General features: G+C 42.1%; 1 protein-coding gene across 1 annotated transcript in view; it reads right to left on the bottom strand.

The window, feature by feature from the left end:
* lrrc75a (leucine rich repeat containing 75A) overlaps positions 1 to 22,802 on the bottom strand; it is a 60,916-nt gene that overhangs the window by 33,935 nt on the left and 4,179 nt on the right. Inside the window, exon 2 of the mRNA XM_070970921.1 lies at positions 13,820 to 13,948. Within this exon, the coding sequence (XP_070827022.1) occupies positions 13,820 to 13,948 (129 nt within the window). The remainder of the gene's footprint in view (positions 1 to 13,819; positions 13,949 to 22,802) is intronic.

Here is a 22,802-nt window from a genome sequence, read left to right as displayed (position 1 = left end):
TCGTGTTTTTTGGTCTACTGTGTTTGATGTTTTAGCATAAAGCTAATTTGCAACACCCATTGAATTAGAAGACCTTTCTCGATACAGTACTGGGGAGTGTGTGTGTGTGTGTGTGTGTGTGTGTGTGTGTGTGTGTGTGTGTGTGTGTGTGTGTGTGTGTGTATACTCTTTCAATACCATAGCAAAAAGAATAAAAAGTCCCAAGAACACAAAATAGGAAAACAATTGTCTTAAAGACAAGTGGCATAGTTTTTTTTTCTAAGTCTTTGCACTGGAGTCCTAATCTGCCACACTGCATGTTGGTGAATTTGACATCTCTTAGAAGACTTCATCATGTTTCAGCGTGCTCTGGTAAACAGCACAATAAAGAAAAAGCTTTATTGACTTGTGATATAATGGTATCAATGAGTGTAATGTGCTGTGTGTCCTGGGCAACCTTGAGAGCTAAGCTCTACATATACATAGACCCGTGCAATTCAATGCTCTTTTTAATGCAACAGCATTTCTCAAGTACAATTCAACATATGAAAAAAACACTATTTTTATATTCTGTACATCATGTACATAGTAGATTTTTATTCTTTATCCTGTATGCTTTTTATCTTTATCATACCATCAGAATCAGATAAAGGTTTATTGCCAAATAAATGTTGCTATACAATGACATTGCCCTGGTATGTTGGTACATAACAGTAAGAAGGGAAAAAAGAAAAATTAAAAACAAGTACTGCAAAAGTCACGAAACATAAATATATATATATACAGTATATATGTGTGTATGTATATACTGTCTGTAACAACATACTGAAGATAATCATTCCTGTGTAAGTATTTGTTTGTCCAACAGGTGGCAGCTGTCTCTGGTCTGCACAATCAAAAACAGTAGAAGAAGAGTGACACCGCTATTCAATTAAACATGGCAGCTTCCCTGTTGGGTGATCAGAGGTGTTGATCTTATTGATTATGTTAAAGCTGCTACATTATTAAGTCTAACATTACAACATTAAAACAGCTCACAGGGTTAGCAAAGTGGTTAGCATGGGGCTAGCCCGCCAGCGGAGAACAAACTGTTTACGATTGAGAAAAGTTACTCCGCCTGAAGCATTAGCCGTGCTATTAATGTTTTGAAATTAAATTATTTTAGTACTAATGTGGAAGAACTGTTTTAGAGAATTAATGTGATCATTAAGGTGTAGCTATGCTAACTCACAGCTAATCTAAACTAAACGTCATTGAAATTCATCCGGGCGGGGGATGAAAAATAACTTTCTTGTTTACTGGACTTACACACAGGCACACAGGTTGCAGTGTTAGTGGGATTTTGGAGACCATATTGTCCACATAGTGAGGAAAGCAGGACAGCATCATGGAGCTTTCTGCATTCAAAATGCAGGCGATACAATAAAATCCTTACTGTTCAGTTACCCGTCAGTCGTTCGGCACATAGGCCAATCAAAAAAGAATCCAGCATAACTCTGTGACAGGTATGAATTAGGTGTACAGGAGCAGGTTTATACAGTATATGTAACGTGACTTTGACCCCATCAGTCAAAGGCTTTACAGCAAACGGAGCAGTGCACTCATCAGAAACGTCACGTTGGATATGACATTATCGCCTAATAAGAGGGAGCAGTGAAGTGTTACAGCAGCAGCAGACAAGAGAGAAACACAAGGACATAATTAAAGGATACGAGCACCACTGGTGCAAAGAAGCAACAAACGCACCTTCTGTCATCATCAAGTTTCTGATATGACAGGACACACACATACACACACACACACACACACACACACACACACACACACACACACACACACACACACACACACACACACACATCCACAGTACGATGTGAGAGCAGGGAGTTGATGGCTACATGGTGTGTTGATTGTGTGCACATATGGAGCCTATTTGCTACCAAGTGTGCTACATTACAATCACTTTGTGCATGTTTAGATACATCTGAGTGATGTTTGAGCGTGTGAATTGCACGTTAATGCACCCTGCAATGCACTTAAACGTTCATCCACGGAAATGAAAAATGTTACGGAGAAAGCATGTGCGCAATTTTCCCACAGTGAAAAGAATCACCTCGGCATCTCGGATGATTGGCTTGTAAATAACCGCCATGTGAAAGTACATCTTTTTGGTTGTGATGCAAAATGAGGATGAATCAGAATGTCCGACATGCCAGTTTACTCCTCAGCATAAAGACCCTCACTGAGTTTTCATCATTGGGGGAACAGTTAAGATGAGGAAGCAATTTCAGACAACGGCTACAGAGTTAATGCTGCACCGCTTCATCTCCACCCATCTGCCTCAATGTCACTGCAACCCTCCACTCCACCATAACTGCATGTGTGTGTGTGTGTGTGTGTGTGTGTGTGTGTGTGTGTGTGTGTGTAATGCTTCCACCCTTATTGCAATGTATTTATTCAGGTGGTGAATCAGGTTTGCAGGTCCTCAGTATCCAGTCTAACAGATGGTGAGGGGAAGAAGTGATATCAACAAAGACAGTCACTGTTCCCTAAACTGTGAGGTACCACACTATGTTGTTCAGGTCAGTGTGTGTGCATGTGCGTGCGTGTGTGTGTGTGTGTGTGTGTGTGTGTGTGTGTGTGTGTGTGTGTGTGTGTGTGTGTATTTTCTGCTTGGTAAAATACTGAAGGGCAGCAGTTGAATAGTAAAGCAGAAAAACAATTTTCTCGCAGACAGCATTTGTGAAAGTGAATTAATTGATAGCCAGAGGGAGGCAGGGAAAGACTTCTTCCACTTCCTCGGCTGCCAAATGAATTTCTCATTCTTCAAATGAAAAAGAAGCGTTAATGATTCCCGTGGAGAACCTGTGAACATGCTCTTATAACTCTATCTGCATGGTCAGACGCTTCACAACAGTAGAGCACACATTGTATTTATCGTGTAAATTCACATTTCAGATTCATTGTGAAAGAACAAATTTTCATAATTTTCCCATATTTTCACTGTTCTTGTGTCAGTACTCTGCTCTGCTAACTGTAACTTTTTTTTGTAACTGTACTTTATAGACAATCGGTTGGGTTTGGGTTTACAGCCCTCGACACTCACTGCTCTCATCAGCGTGGGTCCAAGCAGCAGCAGGCACCTGTTTACAGCGAAAAAGCTCTAAAAAGCCACTGCAGCGCCACACAGCAGACAGATAAAGAGAGGGACTGGCTAGTGAGCATAGTGGTGCACTTAGCAGCTACAGAACCAGATATTTCCCACAGGAGTTGTTGAAGGCCAACACAGAGCAAAAAGAAGATTGAATATTGGACTTAAATTCATCAGGTGGATAAAAACATAACATTCATGCTAATGTTGGACTCTGTCCGCTGGATGCGACTGGAGCGCCTATAATGGTTTGTGTTGCTCTGTGCCTGCTGGAGAAAGCTGTTTCCTTTGAGATGTTTCAGCTTTATAAGGTAATAATGTGTCAGTGTTGTTCTCGCAGCTTGTTCCCCCTGCTCCCAAGTGACCAACGACATCAAATCAGGTTTAACATGTAGACTGGATGCAGTTATTCAATTGCTCAATGCTCATTTCCACTTTGTCTTAGTTTGACCCAGTGATTATATGCATCTCCCATTTCCTTTGAATCATTACAGCAGCCTCCAACATTCATTGTATTACCATTCTCTGTACTTGGCACATTATGTACACTGTTTCCAAATGCTGCACATACTTCTGCACATGTGTAACAGAACGTCGTGTAAGTCCTGGTCAGATGGAAACCTTTCAGGTGGCATTGGAAAACCTCAAATATGCATGGATGTGAGGGTCAACGCACAATGTCCTAGTTGCAGAAATATTGACATTTTGGACGTGTGCGGTTTTCATTTGACAGAATACTATATTCCTCTACACTGACACTTGTGGTAATGAACAGTAAGAGGGGTCTCATCACATCAATAAAGCTGCAGGAATTGAATTGTGCTGAAGTGAATGAGTGAGAGCTCAGGTCGATGAGAGCAGCGACTGCAGCCTCATGGCTTCACTGTGGCCTTTACTTCATTTCTCTGCATCCTGCTCTCCCCGGCTCTCATTCAGCTTCACCTTGGCCTGTCTTTTCTCCTCTCTCCTTCGTTCTCTGCGGTCTTGCCTCCCTCTTTCTCATTACATTATTGATACCGAGCATTTTTCCAGTCTCCAGAGGACTGATGACCTCTCCTCACTCTCTCCTCTTTCCCTGTCTCCATGTCTTTCTTTTATTTATCTCTCTGCTTCATCTCTATTCCTCGCCCTTAGGCGAGCTTGCTGATAAACTTAGTGAATGGAACCATTACTTTAGTCCTATTTCTCACTGCATGCCCTTCTCGTAAATTACTGCTGAACCACCTCTATTCTGCAGATGAATTGTTTGGATAATTCAATCTCAGCTCTCGTTTCAGCGGTGACGAGGTGCAGGGGAAGACCAGGCAGAGAGCTGACTCATGGCTGGATCTCCGATCTCAGGAGGAAAATCACTGAATGTGCTCTAAGGGGGGATAGATATCATCTCAGACAGGGACAAAAAATCGGCCCTGGTATTTTGGACCAGACTGGCCCACCACATTTGATACCACACACCTTTTCGGTCTTTTCGGTCTCTTGAATGTGTATACCAACTGTGCAACTCTTTAAAACCTTACGCCATGCAATGAGTTACCAAGAATCAATGATAGTGGACACATTAAATACTTCCAAAAAAGTCTAATTTATTAACACTACAAAAAAGTACACTCCACCACTCCATCACAGTAATGGATCTTTAAGCAGAATTCATCCTATTAGGTGTACCTATGTGTTTCAGGGAGGATGAAAAGAAAGAATAGAGATGAGAAATGATGGATCAGATGCTAACTCTTCCAAGAGTAGTACTCAATAAACTGTGAAGTGACCCAGTCCAAAAGGATGAATGTAGCTGAACTCCTGAATGAACTTTGAACTCTGTGTATGTTTGAGAGGGAAAGAGAGAGAGATTTAATTATTGGTCAGTCTTCAAGATAAAAATAGCAGCTTAGAAACTGAAAACTTAAGAGGGATGATGACACATGAATGAGGGAGAGGGCTACATACACAATGTCTTAAAAAAACTTGCGTATACAAGTATTACAAAGTAACTAGAATACAAACTAACCTGGCCATAGAACATTAGCCAAAAATATGTTATTGACGTTTTATCATTGTCAGATTTACCAAGGCGTTGGGTTGCTTTCCTCATTTCATGTTCTGAAAGCAGTCCATCTTACCGCAGGTTTTACTGCATGTCCCTGTTCAATGTCGCCACCACCACCGCTGTCATCAGCCACAGGAGCTGATGAAGGCCCTGCCGTGGCAAACATAGCAGAAATTTTTCTGCATTTTGCAGCGCTGGCTTGAAGAGCCAGCTCCTTTTTCTCTCGCAGTTTCTCTGCACCTCCTTTTTGTTTTCTCTCCTTTCTCGCAGATCCTAACATTACGTTACCAACTTAAAAGAGGGGAAGTGTTTCATGATATGATTGGGCGAGATGAGCCCCGTCACGTGTCAGTGAAGAAAATAAGCTATCGGCTGCAGAACTGCGTGTGTCGAGGGGCGGTCGGTGATTACGAACAAACTCTAGCACTGACTTTTTTTTTTTTGCCAAATGCATTACGCCGCAGGGCCAAAGAAAGGGTGTTTAATGATGTGATTGGGCCAGCCCAGTGTCAATCAGGCCGCTGATCAACTGTCTGTATGGGCCGGTCAGACCAATATTTAAAATATAAAAAAAAACAAAAACAAAAACCAAGTGGCTGACTGTCGGCCCAAATAGCACGTCGGCCCACTGGGCAAATGCCCGGTAAGCCAGATGGTCAGTCCATCCCTGATCTCAGATATTGATGTCTGTTGTATTTGTGTGGAAATTGGGGTCTGGAAGTTGAAGTTACACAGGATGGGATTTTTTTGAAGCGCTTATTTTAGTGTTTGTTGCATTTGCCTTTAGTCCAGCCCCCACTTTTGATTTGGCCGACCAAAAAAAAAAAAAAAAAGAAATTTGTGTTTGAATCAATGTTTATGCTCTTATAATAAAAATGCTCTTATAATACATAGGATCCCTAATTATTAATTCATTATGGGATATCAGTCAATTGAGGGAACTTTAGATTGAGCAGATGAAATAAAAATAAAAGATTTCCTTAAAACGCAGGCTTTTATGTTGGGAAATAATGCAAATGTAATTGAACAGTAGCAGTGGGGAACTTGCTATTTGTAAAATCCTGCTATGGCCCTGGTGTGTTGCTTTATATTATCTAACAGTTGAGAAACACAATAATTAAACTGAATCTAGACACAACCTATAAAGAAATGCATGACAAAAATGAAAAAGTAAGTGATAACGTAAAGGACAAATGAACGGACAGGCAGTTGAAGTGAATCAGGTCCATTAGTGGTGTTTCACTGCAAGTCATACATCCAAAAATGGAAATTTATGTGCTGCACTCGTTTGTTCAGTGAGCTGCTCACATTTCACAGAGACATGTAAACAGCAAACTATGCTAATAACAAAAGAAAGCAGCTTATGTCGCTAGAACGTGAATATATAATTAATATAAAATAACTAAACATAATTGAAATTTGCTATCTGCACTTGTAAATCTTCACATCTGATCACAGTGACTCACCAAAGCCAGATGTCAACAAAGCTTCACTCTCACTAACAAGCAGAGTAGCAAGCAGAGTACAAAGACATTTTATGGTTAATGTCATAAGTGTTATTTCTGTTCTAGCAATAAATTATGTAGAATAAGGGGAGACAGGGAATCCTTGTAAATTTATACAATTATTTGAGCATGAAAATGCTCAAATTTCAGGGCAAAATTTTAAAAAATGGTAAATAGTCTTGAAAAACACACATCTGTTGGATCCTAATGTTAACCACAGAGACAGGACAGAACAAACGAGCTCCAGCACAGACACAGTGATGGACAGGCTGTGTGTGTGTGTGTGTGTGTGTGTGTGTGTGTGTGTGTTTCTCCACAGTTTCCACAGGGATTTTTCAGACTTGCATTCATTTCCTGGAGACTTACCCTAACCATGTCCATAAACACCACTTGCCTAACCCTTACCCTTATCTCAACCTAACCTTATCTTAACCTGAACCCAAGTCTTTTCCCTGAACTTGCTTTTTGTCCCCATAAGGAAGGCGAGTCCTCACAATGTGACTGTGTAAACAGATTTACGTCCCCGCAATGTGAATGATGAAGATTCCAGTTTAATACTTCAACATATCTCGCGGTTACACTTTAAAAAATTACTTCCTAATGAAAAGGAAAGTTGGCTGTTGCAAAGGGGAACATGGCCAAAGATGTGAGGTAATGAGACATAAATAGAGCTATTGTTATGTGAACAGCTTTGGAATCACTGTTTGTCATAGGAAGACATATGGACGAGTGGGCAGATATTTGTTAGTGGCACCTGTTGCTTCACAGTGTTGCAGAGAAAACAGGGATATTGCAGAACTGGGTGTGAGCTGAGATAATTCCACTGTCGTTTAGAAATCATTACAGAGGGCCAGAGCTGCCAGTCTCTGGATCAGAGTCCTGCCATGTTAGCCAGACACAGACGACACTCACCAGCTTTGTCATAATAAAGCCGTATGTCAGCCAGAATGAAAGTGTGGGTATCTTTTGCCTGTTTTCAATAATCTTTGGATGATAATATCAGGCAGTGGGTACACAGACAGTGTCTGTTAAGGGACACATTAATTATTGAGCATTATAAATAGACACAATAACACTGCCTAGCTTTAACTGACTGCACACACTGGCAACCGTACTGTACAGAGCCAAAAAATGTTGATGTGGAAATCCATGTGAGCGGATTAAAGCATCTGTATGTGACATTTTGTGCCTGACAAAATATCATTTTGTGCTCATTGGCTCGTATCTCAAATGTAATGGACAGTCAGTTTCAGCAGGGTTAAACACACACACTGACACAAATACTGCTTCTTCTTTTTTTTTAGCCAAGTAAAGCTCAGCAGTGAGCTGTTGGATTCACACAGACGGGCGGATGGAACGCCTCAGAAGATAAGTGAGAAACAGAGACGTCTTAAAAGCTGCAGCAAGGAGATAGATGAGGTGTGAAACGGGAAGAATAAAGAGGTAAAAGAAAGAGAGCCACAGAGAGAAAAAAGAGGAAATAAGAGAGAGAATCACGGCAGCTGCAGTGACAAAGCGGCGAAGCTTTCAGCTGCTGGTAGATTCACAAACCAGCCTGCTTAGCTGGAGTCACGCTGCGATGAATAGACCTTTCACACTCCCCAAGCAGGCTGCTGGGCTGCTGTGTGAGGCCGAGGGGAGACGTGTGAGTGCGACAGGGAAAGTGACAAACTGTGTGTGAGCATGTCTGTGTGTGTGCGCGCATGTGTGTTTTTATGCACACGTGTTTTTTTTTTTGAAAAGGCAGTATGTGTCTGAGGAACTGAGTGTGTGTGCGTGTGTGCGTGTGTGTGTGTGTGTGTGTGTGTGCGCGCGCGTGCGCCTGCCAGGAGGGATATTCCACAAGGGAGGATTAGTTGAGTTGAAGTGATGTTCAGAAATCCTGCATGTCAGCTCTGAGTTGGCTTTTTCCTTTTCCCATGGGCCTGAAACAGCATGTTTACCTGCGTCTCATCATATTCATTTCCCTTTCAGCCTCACATCAGGTGACGTCACTGAGCCGTGGTATCACGGGCTAAACCGCGCTGGTCTCCACCCCTGTCTGAGCAGTGCTGCTGGATTAAACTGATTGGCGTGAGGTCATGCAGGTGCTTTAGTTTGTCCCGTGTAAGTCAGTGCTCCAGTGGATTTAAGTTTTGTTCCTGTTCTTACTTTCCTCTCACAGACAGAAGCCTCAGAATGCACTGATTGCTCTCCTGCAGCTTTACTGGAGCGACATTTGCTCTATTACCAAACTTCAAATGCCGATTTTTTTCTGCTGCTGCTTCACATTACTTTTGAACCACACGGAGGCTTTTATTGTGAAGCTGCTACAGGAAATGAATGGTTATGTGTCATTAAGGCTCTGTGTGAAATCACTCCCTGTTGACCACTATAATGCACTAGTGTCTGAATGACTGTGTATGACACTATAGAGTGCACAATGGAACAAAACAGTAGTGTATATGGCATGTACATTCATTTCTGCCAACAATCCCATGATGCAACACGTCACATTTTATAGATGCAAAAATTCCAGTTATGTGGCACTACACTTGTCAGTGGAGATGCAAAATGATAACGATTCATAAATGTTCCCAGTTTACCACTCAGAGAAAGCCATTGTGCACATTATACGTTGTGTCTGGTATGAACAAAATCAGCTGCTAGAGAATGAAAGCCACTTTCCTCGATGAAGGCCACAAGCTGAAAAGCACTGATCTCACACTAAAGTTGCTCTTTAACTTACAAGCATTTGAAATTCTATAAATTCAATAAAGGGTCTAAAAAAACACCACTCGTGACTGACTGAAGGGAAATCCAATTTTTGACTTGACTGATAATTTTGAGTCCCATTATTCTTTTTATTACTCCCAACTTTTCCTCCTTTTTTGTTTCCTTTCCTGTCACAAACAGATTTTCACAGATGTTCACTGCTTTGTTTTCTCAGTACATCAGTTTTTTAAATAGTGCAGGGAGGAGCGGATGTGGACCAACACCTTTTACAAAGCTGTGCTGTTGTATAGAAAAGCACAAGTGCCGTGGCCGCATCATGACCTCTGATCCCTCTGATCCCTCACAGCAGGGCATCACTGGAGTGTGTTTGATGTATGTGTCACAATGTAAATGAAATAAAACCACTTCATGCTTTGAGTAAAACAGTCCAACTCAAAATACTGAAATATCGAACATTTTGCTGCCGTTTGTGGCATATAATGACATTCTTGAGTGATTCATCTGTGATGATTGTCCACCTTTTTGTGTCTTGCACGAAGGCCTCTTCCTCCTTTTATCTCCTTGAGTGATCCATAAATTTAGCACAGAGAGGATTAACCCTGATGTAACTAACGATTATATTTCTATTTATACACAACCACAAATACCTCAATCTATTAATCCTGTCTCTTACCTAAACAGGTCCCTTTGCTTCTTTGTGAAGAGATGTTATTAATCCTCCAGCAGTGTTCATAACTATGAGATGGATGAATCAGGCTGTGAGCTGGGTAAAGTTCATTGAATCAGCTCTCTGCTCTCTGGAGTATCGACTGAAACTCAAGCGATTGAAAGAGGACACTGGTCTGAAGTGACATTATGCATTCTGTCACAGAGTATCTGCAACAGTCATGTCTTCTGATCTCTTCATGAGCTCATTAACAGCAAAATCACGACAGACTGTAACAGCATGACTGGCAATGTAAATAACCACAGCAACAGCCACAACCTCAGCTGCATAAAGTGACACAGCGGCAGGTGGAAGTGAAACAAACAGCGCAGAAAATGGGCAGCAAACAACATCCTTAAAATATGTTCCGTCTGCACAAATGTGCTGTTATCAGCTGCCTGAAGGCAGAGCAGGTTACGTGAGCTGGGTGTGAGGGGTCGCCGAGAACACTCCTGTGCTTTTATGGCTCTGCATGATGGAAATTTCCTCTGCGAGGGGAAGCTGTTAACCAATGCGTCTGGATGGATATGTGGCCTTTAGGGCTGCAGTGATGAACACACAACTCAAGTGACTGACAGCCAGTTTTGAGTCAATATACATACAATCACTTCACTTCCTTTCTGTCATTTCCATACTGTCATGTTGTCTGGTACGACACAGGTGGCTCCATCCGCTATTTAGCACACAGTCTAGTCTCTTATTACTTTCATTAGTGTCAACGGCAGACAGCAGCTGTTTTCAGCAAAATAATTCTGATAAAGTCACAGTACACTACCTGGCCAGCATCAAACAGCAGACAAACAAAGTTAGCAGCAAGCTGGTGAATGTAATGAATCATTTAGGAGCTAAAGAGCCAGATATTTCCCTGAGGAGTTGTTGAAATCAGAGCTAAAAGAGAGTCAATATTGGAGGCCAGAAACACGAACGCTTCTGCTGCTGTGTGTCTGCTGGATGTGTAACACACTGCTCATATCTGCCTTAACATAACAATGTGTCAGTACTGAGCTGGTTTCATTTCCCCCAACTGGTCGAAAAAATCTATGAAAGCTTTGGTTGAAGAAAAGACTTTATTTCAGTCATAATTTAGAAAAATGAAGTAGTATTGTTGCTGCCAACTGCTGCTGCCACTCATGATTTAACAAACGGCCAAACAGACTTGAAGGATTCTGCACACGTCCCATGAAACAAAGCTTAATCAGTTCTGAAAGCTTAATTGAGTTGAAAGATAAGTAGATTGATCTCCTGAAGTCTGACTGGTTCTAGTTTTCTAATTTGAGCATATCTGTAAGAGAATAAAATTTGAATTCTCCGCAGTGAGACAAGAAATTAGTATTCATAAGAGGCTGTTCCACTGTTGTTTAAATGGCAATAATTAGCTACACGGTAAGGGAAGCCATCTTGTCAAGTTACCACATAACTAATATTCAATGATTAGAGTTTCAAAATGATGCCTCTGCAGCAGATACTGCACTGTAACAAAGATGATTTTGGAAAAATTGGTGTGAAATTCAAAGATTGTGCATTAACATTTTAGGAAAGCCCAGCAAAAGAGAAGCAGCGAAGCCTGAAAGTAAAACAGAGCAGCGATCAGATGCGAGCAGAACGAGGGAAAGAACACCTCTCTCCTGTTGCTTATCTCTCGGCACATAACAGCAGCCCCTCTGCTCTTTCTCTCATCCTTGCTGTTCACCTATCATGAACTGTACACAAAGCCCTCATCTTCGATTTCCTCGGTGGCTTCGCCATGAGCGAAGAGTCTCTCGCAGAATGCAGCTTGTCCACCGATAACCAGTGTTTTTCAGCATGTTTTTTTTTTTCGTCCTGGAACTCATAAGACCAAGCTGCTTCATTTCTCAGTGGATGTAATGCTTAAGTACAAACTCTTTGGCAAGTATTTGGAGTCTGTTGGAGAAAATGTAGATTAGTTTAAGTCAAATCTGAGTCTTTTCTCTTTCTTTGCTTTAGTTTAGTTTTAGTAAACAAAAGCTAAAGATGCTCATTTTCAGTGGGATCACTTTGGCCTGTAAATGTGTAACTTCTTGTGCTTTCAAGAACCACTTATGTTAGTCACTTGATGCAAAAATGGTGCTTATTAGTGCAACAAGTGAAGCAGCTAAATCCACTGACGGATTCTGTTTTACTAATTAGGAGGAGACAATGATTCCAGAGGTTGTTGAACAAGACTAATTGGTTTATTTGTTGGTTTGTTGTATTTCACATTACTGACTAGGCTTTATTCGTTCATGAACAAAAAGTATTTTTTGTCATTGTTTTCACTGACAAAATGAACACTGGTGAGTTCGTCTTATCTTTTCATTTTTCATCTGGGTGTTGGTTTTGTGCAGATATACAAAATGACTTTAACTTACACTAATGAACCCGACATCACCAGCATCCTGTTCTCACAGGAAATACATCAAATTAAGGAGGAGACATGGTGTTTCCTGAGGTCTTGGTGAGGTCAGCGGAAAATGTAATTGACATACATTACTCACACATAGATTAAAACTATTTTATCATCTTAGAAGACAGGCCGAGAAAAAAATACCATAGCTTTTCATTAGATCGAGAAGACTCTTTACAGTAAATAGATTAAAATAGGTTAAGCATTGGCTTAAAATAGGCCTTTTAACACAGTGTTTCTGGACAATTACACATCAGGCCATTCAAATCATATCATCATCTTCATCACACTCCTTCCTCCCTCCATTATTCATCCAGTATGGCTGCTGTCATGCTTTCTTTCCCTCTCTCTCCCTCAATGACAAACTGGGCTACATGAATGAACAAACACAAGGAGCTGTACATCCCTCAAGGACACACACAGCCACACAACCACTTGGAGCACTTCCATAACCTGATAGTGTCAGACAAAATGAGTCAGGAGATCATCTGATAGCAGAAAGGAATCGCATCGGGCTGTGTGTGCGTGTCCGTGCGTACGTGTGTGCACAAGCAGGTTTACTGTTATCTGCAATATTTAAGTATTCTTCATGTTAGATCATTTATGTGTGTGTGTGTGTGTGTGTGTGTGTGTGTGTATGAGCTGGTATTTAACACGTTGGGGGGACAAAAATCTATTTACGCAGTCACATGTGGGGACAAAATGCAGGTCCCCTGAATGTAAATCATTAAATTTTAGGGTGCAGACTGAGGATAGGGTTACAGGTTAGGTTAGGTTTAGGGTTAGGAATAGGCAAATAGTGGTTAGGGTTAGGGTAAGGCTCCAGGAAATGAATGTAAGTCTATGTGATGTCCCCACAAGTGATAAAAACAAGTGTGTGTGTGTGTGTGTGTGTGTGTGTGTGTGTGTGTGTGTGTGTGTGTGTGTGTGTGTGTGTGTGTGTGTGTGTGTGTGTGTGTTGTGTGTGTGGCCATGTACTACTCAACTCAAACCTGCTTTCACAGTCACATTGAGGGGACTTGCCTTACTTGTGGGGACAAAATGCACGTCCCCGCAATGTAAATCAGAAATTTCAGGGTGAAGATCTGGGTAAAGATTAGGGTTAGGCAAGTACTGGTTATGGTTATGGTAAGTCTCCATGAAATGAATGTAAGTCTATGTAATGTCCCCAAAAGTAATGAAAACCTAACGTGTGTGTGTGTGCATGCATACACAAGCATGTTTACTGTTATCTGCAATATAAGAATTATTCACATTACATGATTTTTGTGTGTGTGTGTGTGTGTGTGTGTGTGTGTGTGTGTGTGTGTCCTACCGTCTTGGGGCAGTGGACATATCGTGCCAGGCTGATAATCAGGTCATGCGTGATGGGGTCAACCAGGTTTCTGAAGCTGGCGTAACGGTACAGCACGTCATCGAGAGATGTTGACTCCATGCCCAGGTCCTACACACACACACACGCACACACACACACACACACACACACACACACACACACACACTCAGTTCCTCAGACACATACTGCCTTTTCAAAAAAAAAAACACGTGTGCATAAAAACACACATGCGCGCACACACACAGACATGCTCACACACAGTTTGTGCACGTACAGCACTTATAAAGGCAACACTCATGTAAGCATGGCAAGGTCATCTCTGCATACATACATATACATATATATATATACCACATTTCATACACAAGGTGAAAGTCAATGGGCTTTACATCACAACAGAAAAATGGAAAAATGAAAGCACACAAACCATTCAGTGAATTCAGATATGACACTGATTATTGATCACACATCAAACATAAAAAGATCCAAATTCATTCATGCACATACATCACACATACGCACATACATTTCTTGTGTGTAAGAGCAAGCCAAAACTCGAAAGGCGTTAACATTTTCTATGCTGCTTTGTAAGCTCGCTGACCCCCTAAAGCATTAAATTAAAGCCTGTTACGCTGCTTCCCGCTGTCTGACTGTCTGCTTACTGCTGAGGGAAAATCAAAATTTGTCACATCTCAAATTCCATCAAAGCAGACGGCGCATAAACCTGTTGGCAGAGCTTCACGGATGAACAGTGGTCTTGTTAAATCTTGAAAAGTCAACATGAGTGACAACTTCCCTTTAAAACACACAGGAGAGGACGCTCAGATCAGGGCAGAGCAGTTCAATGTATCTTGAAGAATGTCACTGACTCAAGCACAGTGCCGGCTGCACATATTCGACTAATTTTGATTGAGCATCATGTGCCATTATATAGATGCACAACATGCCTTTTGTTTGGGAAGATTAAAAGTGTAAAGCACTGTAGCACCCCTGAAACGCTGCAATGCTCCATGTATGTAAAAGTGCTGGACACACTGAAAGACTTTTGTGGACAAGGACACAAAAGGAGTGGGAGTAAAGATCATAGGTTGCCATGGAGCCATGAATGTGCTCATTTCATTAGATTATGACAAATCCTGACATTTAGGCCGAGCTCAGAGAGTTAAAGTGAAAAGGTATCGTCCTCCTGGGATGAATGTGCTCAGTGAAGGCGTGAACACTCTGTCTCAGTTTCTAAAATACAAGAGCATAATCTATCTTTATGGTGACACTCAGTGGTGGAAAGTAACTAAAGAAGTTCTGTACATAAGTACAATTTTGAGGTACTTTACTTGAGCATTTCCATTTCCTGCTACTTTCTACTATACTCTACTACTTCAGAGACCCATCCATCCATCCATCCATCCATTTTCTATACCGCGTATCCCTTTCGGGGTCACGGGAGGGCTGGAGCCTATCCCAGCTGTCAACGGGCGAGAGGCAGGGTACACCCTGGACCGGTCGCCATTCGATTGCAGGGCACAAATACACAACCATTCACACACACACTCACACCTAGGGGCAATTTAGAGTCATCAATTAACCTAATGAGCATGTTTTTGGTCTGTGGGAGGAAGCCGGAGTACCCGGAGAAAACCCATGCATACACGGGAAGAACATGCAAACTTCACACAGAAAGGCCCTGCCCAGGAATCAAACCAGCAACCTTGTTGCTGTGAGGCACACGCACTACCTGCTACGCCACCGTGCAGCCCTACTTCAGAGACAAATATTATAATTATTATCAGCAAAATATAATCAGCAAATACAATTTAATGTAAGATAAGATGATGTGCAGGGTGAAATTCACAAGCTAACCAACAGCATTGTTAAAAATAGCTCGACTTTTACCAACCGAGCATTAATGACGTATTAATACATGAATAATTATGATTCAGGCACATACATGATTCTGAAATGGGCAATTCTGCATAGGGATAACTTTCACTTTTTTATATTCTGAGTATATTGTGATGCTAATCCTTAAAGGGAAATGTTGACTGCAGGGCTGTTACTTGTAACAGAGTATTTCTACACTGTGGTACTGTTACTTTTACTTAAGCAGCTGATTTTCTTGTCCACAGCCTTCATTGACCATTATGAGGACAACAGCTATTGAATTTATGGCCCTTGGTTTACTGACACACATACGTGAACACACATACGCACATGTACATTCAGACAACACAGACTGTGTACTCACAGCACTCTGTATACACAAAATCTAATGTCTCTGCTTTGCTGTCTCCACCACTGCTTTTTCTGCTAATTCCAGTGGGCTTGAAGCACTTTCTGGCAGAATGCATTTGAGTCTGTAGGTAAGTGCAGGCTCAAAGTGTGTGCAGATATATTTCTGTGTGTTTGGGTTTGTTTGTGCAGACAGTTCAGGAGGGGGTGGGGGACTGGATGCTCAGGCTACAGAAAGGTATGACTCACTGAGGTTTCCACTCGCTCTATTGTTTTGTGCAGGATGGGCAGTGAATAATGACAGGCGCTTTGACTGAATGACACACACAAATGAATCAGCTGCTGTATTTTCAGATGAGAGTGACATTAATAGCAGCACAGCAGATGAGAGAGAGCTATGATTAGTGCATGAACAGGTGTGTGTTGTGATATTCATGTTGGTGACCAGGACACACAGACTCATGCAGTTCATTGTGGCCACATGGCATCTGAAATTCTTCCTCCTTGTGTGCGTGCGTGTAAGGACCCTTGCATTACACACCCCTACCTGATGGCCATTTGGCCAATCAGAAAGGCTTATTCTTAAATAACTTGGGTGACGAGTTCAAGGAACAATTTGACACGTTGGGAAATATGTTTACTGGCTGTCTTGGAGAAGATATGACTGTCAGATGTGAGAGTGGTATCAGTCTCATCTCACTAAGAAAGGAAATATCTTTCTGCCCAAAATGTCAAACTGTTCCCTTAAATGACAGATGACAATTTGCATTTGAAATTTGAAGAAATTAAGCACATTCATTGCATTTCCTCGACGGCAACGTGGCCAGTGTGAAAGAAACAAGCTCAGTAAAAATGCCACTGATACTAAAACTGGCGGTCCAGATCATTTCTGTGTTTGTGTGTGTGTTCCTGTGTGTGCGAGCGTGAGTCAGAGGAGCGCACACACTGTCTTTACTCATCATGTGATGAGGATTTGAGGTGCTATGCAAATACATCAACACAGAATGGAAATTAATCTTCCAGCTCGCTCCAATCTGAACCTAAACACAAGGATTGCAAATCAGCAATGAATGTGCTGACTGTATGTGTGTGTGTGTGTGTGTGTGTGTGTGTGTGTGTGTGTGTGTGTGTGTGTGTGTTCGGTGTGGAGGTCTGCGATGGTAAAAATTAAAAAACTGTGGAACAATAGCAAACAAAAGACGCCGTCCAGAAAAGCATACATTATTAACGGAGGCCCCTCATGAAATATACACGACGAGGACTCAGTCTACTTTCTTCAGCTCTGTGGGGATAGTGTATCGGATGCGTAAACACACACGCAAACCATTTATGCTACGAGGTGTGGGCTTTTCTTTCATTAGAGAGCACCACCCACACTAATTACGGCCGGTCAACATCAAAGCTGCGGTCTGAACCCAGCTGAATATGAACAAAGATGGAGCTGGAGACAGACGTGCCAAACATCTGCTCAAGTGCTGCCTCTTGGGTAAATAATGGCAATATATGACCTGACAGCTTTATCTGCCTGTCATATGATGGAGGTCTTATTATTATTATTATTATTATTATTATTATTATTATTAACATTTCCATGTTTCAGAGGTCTGAGCAGAAGTCTGGTGTGTTGGCTCACTGACACGGCTTACACTGACACTGACACTTTGATGGAACTAGGACAGCATTAATATTATTAGTTCCACCTGTTGCTTTCACCGTATGACAAATCAAAATGTCTGGAATGAAAAAGTGTCTCCTTCCCCGGCCCTGCCATGCGCCCCGGGCTGACATTACAGGAATAAAGAGCTCTAGAAGTTTACTTTTTCAGAAAAATTCATTCTTAGCGGTTTAAAATCTAATTGTACAAAGTGTAATAATGAACGCAGTGGGTTTATTGATTAAAACAAAGTGCATTATGAGCAATGAATAAACCTTTGCAATGGCATGTCACAGAGGACTGATGCAGATACTGAGTCAAGGTCAAGGGTGAATACTGGTTTAGAAGCTTTTATACTGTGTTTTATACACTATACAATACTGTGTTTGGCTATTGTCGGTGTGAGTTAAGTTTCTAAACAAAGAAGGTGTAACGCGTGACTGTGAGCTGGTTGGAAGATTCTATTTAACTTTGGACAGTCAGGCTAACTGCTTCATGTGGCTTCCTGTCTTTATACTAAGCTAAGCTAATCACCTCCCACCTCTAGCTTCAGAGTTAGTGTACAAACATGAGGAGCAGCATTGATCTTTTCATCTATTGGAAAGAAAGTGAAAAAGCGCATTACACAAAACGCTCAAACTATTCCCATCATTAGCTGAACCAGTTGTGCTAATGCTAACATGGGATTTTATCTATATGTGACTTCCAGCAATCGCAGCCAATTGTACACAGATTTGTGATACTCCTTTTCTCGCCAAGTGAGAAATATGACAGCAGTGAGAAAGCCCTGATATTTATGACTTGGTATTAAGGCAAAGCTCGGATATTAACATCAGTGTTTCCCCTAGAATTGTTTTCAGGCCCGGTGGCACCCACCGAAAAAACCCTAAACAGACGAGATGCGTGGGATGGTGTATTGGCGCAGTTGGATTTAGTCAGGTGGCACAGCATGCAATTATTATATTTGCATTCAAATTTTTGTTCACCCAGACTGTATTCAAGATCACAAGGAGAGGGTGACTTAATAAGGTGCATTTATTGCATACAAATGGAACATGCTTGATTACACATTGACACTTCGACCACACAGTGTGCATTGTTCTGTGCTGCACCTGAGTCTTCTCGGTTTAGAGAAGAACTTCACCAAGGCTTTGTGGTAGGGGAATTTCCTACACATTGAGATTCTAACAGTTATAAATAATTCAAACATTTGACAGACATTAAACATAGAAGTTTTTTATTCTTTTTATTACAACAGTGTTACATTCATTTGACAATGCCTGGGGAAAAATGACCCCTTAGTGGTTCTAGTGGAAAACTAGCCTATTGTCTGTGTTAGTTTCATCATTATAGCTTACCAAAAAAAAAAGCTCAATCAGAACAAAAATATAAGCTAAACAAGAGATTGGAAACTTATCATGGGGAGTGTGGTACAACCAAGGGCTGTATTTATGGTTATTAAGCCATTCAGGATCCCAGCCAGATGTTCTGACTGGGATACCAGTCGGACCAGACCCGTGGTCACCCGTCGGACAGGGGTTGGCAGTTGGAGCAGGGTCACCCGTCGGACAGGTGTCAGCGGCAGTAATGGTCCTCGAGCAGCCCCCCTCTCCACTGCAATCTGCCCCCCTTTCTTCCGTCTCACCTGCACCTGTCCTTTTTTTTAGAGTTGCCTCTGTTACTCTCCCTTCATCTATTTTCATTGGCTCCGGAGTCTGGCAGAAAAACTTCTTTATATTAAGCTGTCTGTTGCCCGCGATATTTTTTCTTTTCTTCAGCGGCGCCATAGCTGGCTAGCTACAAACCTTAAACATCCCATAAACTATGCCCGCGCTCTCTGCAGCGGTACTCACATTGTTACTAGGCAATGAAGCAGGTTGACTCACGTTGCGCTGCACAGAGGCTCCTAAATGTAAATGATTATTGATGTATGAATCACACTGTCTCTACATTTAAGAGTAGGCTTAAAACTTTCCTTTTTGATAAAGCTTATAGTTAGGGCTGGCTCAGGCTTGTCCTGGACCAGCCCCTAGTTATGCTGCTATAGGATTAGACTGTCGGGGGACATCCAAAGATACACCGAGCTCCTCCGTCCTTCTGTCCCTCTCCATCCGCACGCTCTCATGTCCTACCACGGCGTGTTACTAACTTAGCTCCTTCCCCGGAGTCTCTGTGCTTTGTCGTCTTGCAGGTTCCCATGGACAGTGGCTGAATCTGGATTGTGGATTTCAGCTGCGTCTCCTGCCTTGGCCCTGCCTGACATCCACTGCAACTGCTACTGCTGTTATTACATCCACTGTCACTGTTACTGTGACTGCATGTCTGTCTCTCTGTCTCTGTCTCTCTCTCTCTGACTGCTTTTCTGTCTGTCTGTCTGTCTGTCTGTCTGTCTGTCTGTCTGTCTGTCTGTCTGTCTGTCTGTCTGTCTGTCTGTCTGTCTGTCTCACTCTCCCTCTCTTGCTCTTCCTCTCTCACCCAACCGGTCAAGGCAGATGGCCGCCCACCCAGAGTCTGGTTCTGCTCGAGGTTTCTGCCTGTTAAAAGGAAGTTTTTCCTCGCCACTGTCGCCAAGTGCTTGCTCATGGGGGAATTGTTGGTTCTCTGCAGAGAAAAGAGCTTGGTCTGTACCAGCTCTATATGGAAAGTGTCCTGAGACAACTTCTGTTGTGATTTGGCGCTATACAAATAAAATTGAATTGAATTGAATTGAATTGAATTGAATGAATGGATAGGTGGCTTATTTTTGGCATATTGATTTTATTTTATTTTTTTGGCCTGGCGGGGGGTCTCCAGGCCTGTACAATGGTAGGGAAACACTGTAACATGATTATTGTTCTGACTTGGCTCCCAGATCTATGTTTTACATGACAGAGTATGTTGTGCTGCACATGTGCTGAGGTATTTTTGCTGCAGTGTGAACAACATGTCAGTGTCTCATCATCGCAGTAGATGACAGCACCCAAAAATTGGAACAAAGCTCAAAGTATCTCTGTAAGAAAACTTGAAATACAGTACATTAGCTGGAGATGGAACAGACTGTACAGACTGCAGGCAGCACTCACACCGCCGTGACTCAAAGTGCAGCCAAACGAAGCTCAATCAATCAATCAAACAGCACCATGTTGAGTCGCTGCCCTTCAACTGCTGATAACAGCAAAGGAAAAAGCAAAAGGAGGACGTGCATTAATTAGCAGAATGTATGTAAAAGGCTGTAGACTTTCAACAAAACATATTTGATAGTTTTATCAGCAGACAGACAGTACAGGGAGCATCTGCAGCACTGAGCTGAGAATTCAATTCAGGCCATGCTGAATCCTTCAATAGAGCGGAGGGAACCAATCATATGACCAGTTCTTTGTTGTTATGTGTCAAGTGTGAGGGATTTACATTGACCCACTTTCTTGTACTTGTGAATTTCCTCTTAAACAAATGAATGAGTGCTTCAGCCTGCAGTATCAGTCATGTACCAACTGACTCTGAATTTGGACTTCAATTAACTACAATAAAATACATAAATGCAAAACAGAAGTAATTTTCCGCTGACCACATCTCCATCATTAACATGGTTTTTAACCAATTCATTTTTTGTGACTTCATGACTTTCCTGCCAAATTTGGGCACAGGAACTTCTATGTTTAGTTATTATGGAAATGCTCTGACAGCTGACTCGGGGGTCTTTATGCAGGTGTCTGTCCAGTTCCAGGCTCTTCCATCCAAGAGTATAACATCACAGGCTGTATGCTATATCACTTTGCACCTCTCTACAGGTTGGTGAATCCCACTTGGAGCACTTGTGTGAACTAACCTCACAGAAAACAGGAAGAGAGGTTGCGGATCAGACTATTAAAATGTGCTTGAATGAGCTGCAGTGACTTTCAACAGCAGCTACTGTCTGACAGCAGCTTCAGTGTGACGATACGATACAACAGTTTCTAATTATCTGACAAAGCACCAGTCACACACCATGAGAGGACTTCCCATGCTGCTGTTTACAGCCGACTACAGACTGCTAAGGGAACCGCTGAGGTCAAATTTAGAGCTGCTGTGGGTTACAGTTTAGCGACAAGCTTCAAGGCAGCCCAGCAGGAAGTGGTGAAGAGGCACTAGCTTTGGTTTCAAGTTAATTGAAGGGCAGTGATTAAAGAAGCTGGCCCCATTAGCTCTTAACGGAGCTCCTGCGTGATTAATCAATGTCTATTCAGCCCGAGTCCTCCGGCCATCACCATGGCTTCCAGGCAACATGGAGAAGAACCTGGTAACCCGTGAGGAGCAAGCTTTCTGTCATCACCTCTCCTTCTTGTACTGTTTTGTTCATAGTGCTTTGTCTGTGCAGTCACTCACCATCTCTTGCTCTCTCTTTGATCATCAGTGTCTGTCACAGTTTGTCCCCCCATGCTCTCATTATCCTCAGTAATTGTCTTTATCCAATTCATTGTGTGATCTGTCCAGTGTGCTGTGCTGTTCTAGCAGAGCACAAACCCTCCAGAATATGAAATGTGACTGATGCTTATGCCCCCACAGCGCTTCCAGTGTAGCTTTTATGACCCTATAAGAAAACCTGTTTTCATCCTCCAGCCTCCTTTGGTCTCCACCTCTCTGCTGACACAAACTAAACGAGCCACACTCATCTGAAACATCACAGTGCCTCTCCATATCGTTAACTTTGATCCAGCTGGGGTGCATCAAGCTTGTGGATGTTTCCTTTTCTCAAATCTAAAGCTTCACAACAGAAGCCAGGAAAAATCCTTCAGAGGTCAGAAGATCTTGACCTCAAACTGTCGCCCACTGGATCAAAGCTGAGCCGTGTGGACTGCTGTTCACACTGTACACTCTACACCATCTCTTTTCTATTGATGTTACAGCACAAGCAACACTGCTTGGTGCTGTAATAACACTGCATTTCATCACACTGATGAGACAAGGAAATATTTTAAGTTTGTAAATCGTATCAAGTCGCCACTAAGTGCTGACAAAGGTTTCAGAGTTGACCACAAATCTGTATGTGGTGCCACAATGGAGGTCCACTGGAGAATGCAAACAAGGCCTAAGCATGTTACAGTGCAGCTAGATGAAGAGAGATAC

This window comes from Chaetodon trifascialis, chromosome 9 (genome assembly GCF_039877785.1).
Source record: "Chaetodon trifascialis isolate fChaTrf1 chromosome 9, fChaTrf1.hap1, whole genome shotgun sequence".
NCBI lineage: Eukaryota > Metazoa > Chordata > Actinopteri > Chaetodontiformes > Chaetodontidae > Chaetodon > Chaetodon trifascialis.
This window is presented reverse-complemented; position numbering and strand designations above follow the sequence as displayed.